Below are 9,888 nucleotides of genomic sequence, written 5' to 3'. Positions count from 1 at the left end.
TAGCTTCAACAACAAAAGTGGTTACCTGGAAACCACAGAGCATCCTTATACTTTCAAGACACAGTGCCACTCTTATAACCTCGAATTACTTATGCTCTGCTAATCATATGTTGAAATCAAAAGATATTACCGCAGCAGATGATTCAATTTAAAGCAGCTTGTATTTCAAAGATCGCAACGAAGGAAATGACATCAATCTTCCAAGCTAACGATTTTGTTTTCAAGATGTTTAATCAGCATCTCCAAGGCCATCACTCCCATCTCCTCTTTTGGAAATCGGGGCATAGTTAGAACCAGGATTCTTCCTCTGCGAAGCAAGTTCAGCATTTTTCCTTAGAACTGCACCAGGTGATGGATAAGGTCGTTGTTGAAACAGAGGACCCTGAAAATTGCCATGATTTAAATACTCAGTCCAAACTCATCAGTCTCTTTCTTTTAGTAACGTTATTACAATTCGGAATGATTTTCTATACACCCTCAAAACTTGAGATAATACCATATTTACCCAACACCCAAAACCATAATGTCAAATACGCCCATTTTCAAATATATGATACCTTTAAGACTTTACCCTTTCCTTAAAATTTGCATGTGAGCTTTTAGTGTATGAAGAAACTGAATGGTGTGAAGGTCATATCGTAAATTGTACTTTTAATAAAATGGGTAAATATGAACTACTAATATCTTTTAGGTAGATACAATATTATGCAAGTTTCCACATATGAAATTGCCCCTTACAATTATATAGGTGATTGAAAAAGAAAAAACAAAATAAAAGAGGTGGCATACCGTAGCAGTAGTATCCGCCGCTCGTGGCTGTACTCCTTTCAGGCCAACCACCCTGAGAATAAGCAAGAGGTTACCACACAAGTCAGGCCAATACTGACAAAATATGGGGATTTAAAAAATCTTCTACTAGTGGTACTAAGAAAATATTCATGAACAGAATAAGTAAACGAAGCTTGAATGTAATAGTATACCAGCCGCCCCGTGGAGCATCTGAATATGAACTTGGGTCCATTGGATCCAAATCATCATCTTCAGTATGAGCACGTTTTCTGCTTTCTTTTTTGTTTCCTTTTCCTGATGGCGGTTTCATGCTTGACCTACAAATTCGACAATAAAATATATGAAAATAAAAAACAATAGTAATAAGTGTAGAAGCATGAGGTGCCCCATAGGATTGGTACGCGGAGCCAAGGCCAGACAACAAACCTAAGGAATAAGCTAGATTTTCAAGAATGGTATAATACCTTGATCTAGAATTAGTCCCGTCATTGGCGGCTTGATGTTGGCTTGCTGCAATCATAGATAGATATTGGCGTTCTGGAAGGTCTAGGACCCTATATACAAGACAAATTACATAGTTACAACAAAAGTTAATATTTGATAAATAATCACTGAAAATGTTTCCATTTTATAAAGTTTTCATAAACTACTTCAAAGATTTGATGAAAGTACCTTGTGCAATGACAGCAATAACTCCATGACTGTACAAGATCTAATCCCCAACCACCACAGCCTGAACATTTCTTTAGATCTATGTTGACCTGTTGACCGAAGGCTGACTTTTGTGATGAACCAGGGTGATCCCACTGCGATATGTTGGTTTTCGAGTTGTAATAGTATTTGCAACCTGTTTAGATGAAAACTCTTATGTCATCTAAGCATATAATAATAGCTAATAACATTTAGAAAATCAGAGAAAATAATATATAACTATAATTTACAAATTACATACCACTTGTCTCATCAAGTACCTCTTGCCAGTCTTCTAGAAGATCCGAAGATGATTGTGGTTGTGAGTTCAAAGACGGCCCCACAGGCTTTTCCCACTGACTTTTTCTAGAAATTTCATTGTAGTAGTATACACAACCAGTTGTCGGGTCCCTAGATTCAATCTATATAATAGCAAAAGTAAACAATAAGACTTCAAACAAATTAGAAAATTTTAAAAAAATATATACCCATAAAATATAAGAAGTTATACTCACCCATCCTGGTGGTAATGTCGAAGTTCCGGTGATTTCAGGTGATTGCTTAACTTGACTCTTCAACTTCCAACAATGTAGACGATAGGGATAAATCATCATAAGTACATATATGCATGTATGTGTGTGCGCGTAATATACAGAGAGAGACCAACTTACATTATCAACATTAGCAGTATCGTCTTTGGTTCGCTCGTCTTTTAGAATTCCCCTAGCTCTCAATTTTTGTTTAAGGAACTCGGGTAAATCATTGGAACTAGATTTCTGTTCAGAAATGTTTTGCCCAGATTCATGTCTTCCATTGCCATTGCTTCCTGTAGTGTTATTAAAACCAAACTTTGAAGTTTGAGAACAACAAATTTCAAGATTTACATGAATCAAAACAAAAAATATTAATATTCCTTTATTTAAACCATGGGTTTACCAGGTGAAATAGTGTCAGCCCTTGAAGCACTGTAATAAGCACCTCCACCAGGTACACCGTACCCGTTCCCAATCTCCATGTTAGCTACAATAAATGTAAAAATATAGATTGTTTCGTTAGTTTAATAAATTATTTCATCAAAGAAAATTAAAAATGAAACCAACCTTCTGCAGAAGCAGGCTTGCCACGCTTTATTGTCATCTGCGATCGATGATCTGTTGTTATCTTCAGTAGATGTTCCTGTGTGAAGAAGTTTGAATAAGAAGTTTAATGAATCATTCTTTATACAGCGTTAACCATAGAAAATTATGTAAATACCTTTATAGCATTAGGATCATGTCGTCCTGCAAAAATATCTGAATTCTCTTCATGTGATCCAGCTGCAGCCCTAGCTTCTCTAGTTCACACATTTAATATTAAATACCATCACGCCATGAAGTAATCCGTACGGTTATTAACTTTTGCCATGAAGACAGCATATCATACCTTTGATCAAGTATAACTTTCTGAGTCACAATGTCCTGAAAATAATATATATTATTTTATGAATCAGCAAAGAAATCATATATTAGAAAATTAAAGCTAAAGGGCGTATTTGACATACTTGTTCGCGTAGCACAGCATCTTGGGCAGCAGTTTCAATATCATGATAACCTAATGCATTACACATGATGAAGAAAAAGGTTATGATACTGCAAAGCACAAACTTCAAATTGTTTCCATTAATAGTTAATTTGATTCTGTTTGGAATCACTTACCGGTTTCCTGTTGTGCATTTGAAACATGAGTTATTGGAGGTGAGGTATATTGTGGATGAATGCTTCCAGGGTAATTACGGTAGAGATTGTTATCAGAATAATAATAATAATAACTATGTGGTTGAACATTATCATAATTCTGGAAATGCTGAGGTGGTGGCGGTTGTGCAGATTGATTCGAAGACGATAAGCACTCGACACCAGGAGGGAGAGGTTGGTCATAGTTGTTAGCCATGAACTTAGACTGATATCAATAACAAAGACGTAGAATTTATAAAATAACATGATATACACTTAGCAAGTTTAAACTAACCAAATGATCAAATTTGAAACTAACTTAACTGCTTGTCTGTACTTGTATATTATAATCACAAAGCCTAGGTATAAAGAGTATGCATAAAACCCTAGGAAGAAGGAAATATTGTATGATTGAGAAATTAATTAGTAAGAATTGAAAGTTAATTGGAGAATATGATACGAAACAAACCTCACTCATTTCTCTTCAAATTATTCATTCGTCGGCTATTTCAGCGTCAAATACAAATTGGGGACGACAGGATTTGTTTTCTTAATATCAGTAAGTTACAAAATTGATCCCTGTAGAATGCCCAAAATGCAAAACAGGTCATGTTTAATAACATTTTTTTGGCTTGTTCCCCAAGCTATACTTATTTTTAGTAGCAGCGGTTGCAACTCGACCCATTTTTTTAAACATGTCAACCCGAACATGACCTGTTAAAAAATGGGTTGACTTGATAACCAGTTTAGAATTTTAAATAAGTTAATGTTTTGATATATATATATTAGATTTTTATTTTTTAATATATCTATTAACTTTTAAAATTAAACTAATTTTTTTTAAACTACTTTTATCTACTCTTCACTTCCAATATTTTTATTTTATTACTTCCATCTGTCTATTATCTGATTATTTCCATGCATTTCTTCATTATATTGAGCTAAATATGTATGCCTAAGTTTGTTACTTAGAAATGAGAAAATAAATATATAAAAACAATTAGATTTATCACTAATTACTAAAATGTTTATGAAAAAGAATAACTAATTGTTTAAATTATTACTAAGTCAGTAGGCATTTCACTGTTGATTTTTATTAGTTGGTTTTTAGCAACTAAGTTAGATTTGATATTTTTATACATTTTTTTTTCTGATTTAAGTATTTGGTTTTTATATTTCAATTTTTCAGTTCGGTTTTCTTATTTATTTATTTTTTTGTTTGAAGCATCGCCTCGAGTTCTGGTATCTTCACGAACTAGCCGATAACAATCTTTGAAGAACACTCTTATTAAGTGTGCTCTAAATGTATATCATGCGTTCTAAATTAGTGATAAATACTAAACAGTAACAAGCAAACGTACATATAATACAAAATAAATGAAATGCAAAAAACGATTGTAAGTAAAAAAATAACCTATTTCAATCAAACTATGTAGTGACATAAAAAATTATGTTATTTAAAAACTGAACTATCTAGCAAAGTATCAAAAGTGGGGTGGTCCAGATGATGCTAGCTTATGGAAGCTTGAAGCTGCTATTCATATAATATTTTAAAAGCTTTACTTTAGCCTCCAATGTCGTTTGTAACCTCTCCTCAAAGCTTGAAATCTTATCCAAAATCATTATCCTCTAAATCTGTTGATTATTGCCTATGACAATCATATAAAATGCTATTAATTTCTTTGAAATTTGTGTTACATGTCGGAATTTGTTAGCTACTGAGACCATCATCAATACAAAATATGTAAATGCATGTCACATTATCTACTATACTCATTTTCTTTCCTTCCACTCATTCTCTTTCATCATTTTCTCTCTAATCTCCCCTCACAACATCTTAAATTCATACACTTAGCCAAAGATTTTTTTACACACTCTCTCTTGTTTCTCTCCTCCAACTCATCATCTATGTTACAAATGCAGCCTAAATGCATTGCATTGGGTTTGGTTTGACTACTATCATAAAAGGTAGTTTTTTTCTATTTGGGAGTTTTTTTACATGCTGTTAATACATAGGTATTCATTGACGGAACAACGAAGAATACATAAAAAAATATTTTTTGTTGGGAATTTGATAATTTGTTTCTCTTCAGTCTCTAATTACCAGTGTGATGGACCATCACTGATGGTCCCTAACTAGACAAACATCGGAAAAAAAATAAACTATCAATAATAGTTCCGTGGTTGAAAAACATTTTCTTTTATTATTAAGAATAAATGAAGATGATCGTAATGGGATCTTTGAGTTTTCAAAAGTCTTATCTAAGTTTTTGTAAGGGGTCTACTTCTAAACTTGCATGTGTGTGTTACCATTACTCCTCATAGGAGAGAAGCATTTCTATCACATATTGGTAACACAATAACGCTTGATGACATACACTTTAGTAGGTGTTTCATACTCATGGAATTAAGAGAAAAGATGACGTGAAGTCATGAATATCTAAGTGACATAGAAAAAGTTGTGTGGCACTTTTATCATTGCACCAGGATCTATAACGATCATTATAAAAATTGTAGCATTTTCAAAATTACTTAGATCGTAAACCCCCGTATAAATCTTGGTTATTTTCAATTATTAATTAATGAAATAATTGACCATGTTCATTCTTCATCATCCATATTTTCTTCTCTTCGCGAGTGTTTCCTAAAAAGAAACTATGCTGTTAACCAAACCAATCATCAACCGCATCTAAACCAAAATGCCCCGAACAAGAAACCTTATACCGGTTCGTACCTGTTATGCTCCACTTGTAATTATCATCACCCGTCTCAATCCCCGTGCCGTCTCTGCACTCAATGCAATTGTTACGATCACCTTGCTAATGTTTGTCGTACGCTGCCTGGAGCACAAGCCGTCCAACAACGGTCTGTGCTGCCTACTCCTAGAACCGCTACTACCCGTGCTTGCTACAATTGTGGAGACCTTAATCATCTCCGCAATGTGAGTCCTCAACTCATCCATGCTCACCAAGTTCACGTTATGCCTGCACCCTACTACACTACCCATGCTCATCAAGTCCAAACCTATCAACCATACATTCTTCAAGCTTCTCTCAATCAAGATCATTCTTACTTAACCCAACTCTATCAAATCCCGTACCTGCAAGCTCAAGCTTACCAAACTTACTCCAATCAAACCCTACTCTTGCAACCTGTTCAAGCTCAGCCTATTCAAGCTATTCCAAATCAATCTACCTCTACTGCTAAAGTTCTTATGGATCCAACTTCTTCAAGTGCTCCAAGTCAAATGAATCAAGTCAATGTTAACTAAAGCTTCTCAAAGACTCTTAAGACTTGTGTTGCTTTCATCTTAAGTTATTTTTCAAGTTATGCATTGTAACGACTCGTTATTTATTGGTGTATTGGATAATTTCAAGTTGGATTATTTGATTTTTGCGTGTTTTTATCTCATGAATAAAGTTTCTTTTATTTATCAATGTTAATTTCTTATAATATCATACGCTTAACTTATTCTTGTTCATCACGATTCATTTCAATATCTGTTTCAAGTAATCCATTCTTTTTCAATTTTCAAGATTTATACTTCTAACTCAAAAGACGTTTTAGAAATTTCATTGTTTTATTAAACGATTCAAACATTCATTTTTAAAAATGTTTTGTACATTGATGGTCTCCTATTTAAATTTATCAAAACTTTTGCTTTCACTCAAAATTATGTCTTTCAATGTTTTGTAGCCCACATGATGGAACGGATTATGCAAACCAACCGACGATAAAAGTAATTAGGGTCGCGAGCATAATTATCCAAGTCCTCGCGTGGAAATCATAATACGTACAATTGTGTGTCACAATCTAGAACCGAAAGTATTTTGAGTAACAATACAAATGTTAAGATTATAAGGACATGGTGGAAACGTCGTTGGTACATCCTATATATAAGTGCCCTTGTTGGATTTTCATTTGGAGCATTGTTCCAGCTATTAAAAGTTCTATGTTATGGTAAATTTAAAATTTTATTTTAAAATATTTTCCTTAAAAGTTTAACACAATTATGTTTTAGTTTTCCTTAATTTCGGGACGAAATTCCCTAAAGTATGGGAGACTGTAACATTTCGAATTTTTCGTATTCGTATTTGTTTACCCGATTTGGAAATGTAATTCAGATCTTTCATATTGATAAAATTAGGCATTTATTAGTAATTAAATGTTTTTAATTTAGTTTATAATTTTATAACTTTCATTTCTGCCAAATAGCCATTAGAAACTCTTAAAATCGCTTAAAATGCATTTTTGGAACTACAAGGACTAAAACTGTCAAAAATCAAAATCTGGAAAAAGGCCCTCCTTCGCGCGGCGCGAAGGAGGAGTCTCTGATCCTACGCGCGGCGCGAAGAACGCTTAATTCAGCCAATTTTGTTTTCGATTATCGTTTAATGCTAAATCTTTGCCTAAACGACCCTAAATCAGGAAATTTGAGCAACAAGTTATTTAATTTATTATGGAATAGTGTCTGGGTTCATTCTCGGTATTTTGACCGATATATCAAAGATTACAAGACCCGATTTCGTCATTAATATGTTATTCGTTTACCAAAACGATTCGGTTTCTTGTTCTACAAGCTGATATACTAACTATATAAACAAAGTATAACTCCCAACCCTAGAATGTTACAGAATATTACTCTCCCAACTGTCATCTCCATTAAACCGACGTTTTCATCTTCGTTTTTGCTTTATTACTCGAAGATTACAAGCTGCAGTTTGACTTTAAAGATTTCCTGACCTTTGACTTCAATTTCCCATCAACTCAAGCATTATCCGGGTAAGTTGTTAACTGATGAATGGTTCACCATTACTCACTTGTCAATAACCCTCAATAAATTTATGAGATTGACGGGTATTGACGGGTCAATTCAACTCAAACCCGTTTAAGGGTAGACCGGTCAATAACTTTGACCAATCGATTTCTAACACTTCTGGTTAGAACCGACTTTCGGTCCAGAAGACTTTTATTTTTGTTTTAAGATTTTAACGCTACTGACCAAAAACTGACTTCCGACTCACTATTCGGATTCTGGTCAGTACAAGCTCGCCTAAACGTTAAATATCTCATAACCGGAGTTCTAGACATTCGTTTGGATCGATTCCAGCGGTTATGTTCTCAGGTTTAATCATAGTTTATTTTCTCTAAGTTTCAGGTCTGTTCGTTTAATCTGGATTTTATTCTTATTTCTCGCACATTCGCCTAAGCAATAAGGTGAGATATCATTCCCCTTTTTATTTTACTGTTTTAAAATGTTTTGGGGACATATGCGTATCTAATTCATATTTTTATATCATATATATACACAAACTAGCAAATGTAAACATTGTGTGTATCTCAATTAAATGCTAATTGCTATTTGTTTAAGTGTTTATTTAATCACATTCGGAAAGGTCCATCATAATCGCATTAAAGTACGATCATATGCCGTCCTAGTAGCCAAAGCTCGTTCGCATGGCGATGGTTAACTACAATCAAATTTATATGCTAGTCTTAGTAGCCAAAGCCCGTTCATATGACGATGGTCAACCGGCAATCACATTTGTAAGCTAGTCATAGTAGCCAAAACCCAATTTGCAAGGCAACGCTCAACTGACACATTATTTGCTCACGGTTTGATTGATTATTACTCACATTATTTTGATTGTGTATTTATCATTTATTATTTATTATAGATATTAGTGTCGAAACTGGTGATCATCTCACTCAACATGTGTTGTTGACAAATCTCTGTTTGTTTTCTACGCATATGCAGGTTATCAATTGATTTGAAGCTAAGGTGAAGAACGCATAGAAAGACCTTAGACAATAATATAAATAATATTTGCTCTATTTTATCTTAGTTTTGGAATTATTAATTATTTTGGATTATATTTGTCATGTTTGGAACTTGTGCACATATTTGAAATTGAAATAAATAAATTAAATAGATATAGTCATATTTCATATTACCTTGTGAGCTGTGAACCACGGTTCGCACCCAACATTTCCGCCTTAGGTTGGGGTGTGACAACAGAAGCTTTAGCCTTACATCTTCATTTGGAATAGCTTCATCATGGTGTGGAAGGGTGAAAGCATAGATGATTATGGTGATTAAAGGGTGTTAGGATGGTGGAAGACAACTCCGAAATCGCCCCAATATGATCAAGTATAAAAGATATTCGACATAGGGTTTAACCGGGCTTAAATATGGAAGAAAAATAACAAAACCGCCTTTTTGCGTCAGGCCCGCCATAGCTTACATCAAGGCTGCCGTAGCTTATGGCAAACCTCAGCTTTACGGCTCTTAGCTTCTGTCTTACGGTCTCTTTGTCCCAGTCTCCACCGTAAGCTACGGTGGAGCCACCGTAGCTTACTGTGGGTTGAGCTCACCATCCTAAATGCTCCAAATTATTTCTTTTAAGCTTCAAGCACCTGCAATCATAAAACCACTCAACGTACTCGTGTTCGATATATATAAACAACTAATAGACTTCATATTAAACATTAATAACATATGCTCATCACATCCCCACACTTATCCTTTTTCGTCTCGATAAAGAATTACAATGGAATCAAAATCAGAATTGTCTTTACAACACACTTATGTTATTTTAATTAATGATAGACTAACACAAAAACTACGATCACTAGTATTTTTGTCCATTTGAATCCATGCCTGAATACTTACCGAGACAAATAAGGTGTGACTTGA

At 34.1% G+C, this 9,888-nt stretch overlaps 1 protein-coding gene across 2 annotated transcripts; it reads right to left on the bottom strand.

The window, feature by feature from the left end:
• Window positions 1–219: 219 nt before the first annotated feature.
• LOC143542051 (uncharacterized) lies at window positions 220–2,930 on the bottom strand. Of its 2 annotated transcripts, XM_077034724.1 has the most exons (12): window positions 2,902–2,930; window positions 2,734–2,812; window positions 2,580–2,655; window positions 2,416–2,499; window positions 2,151–2,305; window positions 1,995–2,057; window positions 1,742–1,901; window positions 1,462–1,636; window positions 1,254–1,343; window positions 981–1,106; window positions 790–841; window positions 220–382 (listed from the first exon to the last, which is right to left on the bottom strand). In XM_077034724.1, exons 3-12 carry the CDS (start codon window positions 2,614–2,616, stop codon window positions 230–232), a joined length of 1,095 nt encoding a protein of 364 aa, XP_076890839.1. In that variant the 5' UTR covers window positions 2,617–2,655; window positions 2,734–2,812; window positions 2,902–2,930; the 3' UTR covers window positions 220–229. The 2 variants fall into 2 exon arrangements, with proteins under 2 accessions (XP_076890839.1, XP_076890838.1); XM_077034723.1 differs by having other exon boundaries at window positions 1,995–2,305.
• Between the last annotated feature and the right edge of the window lie 6,958 nt (window positions 2,931–9,888).

The sequence above is a fragment of the Bidens hawaiensis genome, unplaced genomic scaffold (assembly GCF_021521415.1).
Source record: "Bidens hawaiensis isolate Kalapana, Puna unplaced genomic scaffold, B.hawaiensis_p1.1 tig00012744_1, whole genome shotgun sequence".
NCBI classification, from domain to species: Eukaryota; Viridiplantae; Streptophyta; class Magnoliopsida; order Asterales; family Asteraceae; genus Bidens; species Bidens hawaiensis.
This window is presented reverse-complemented; position numbering and strand designations above follow the sequence as displayed.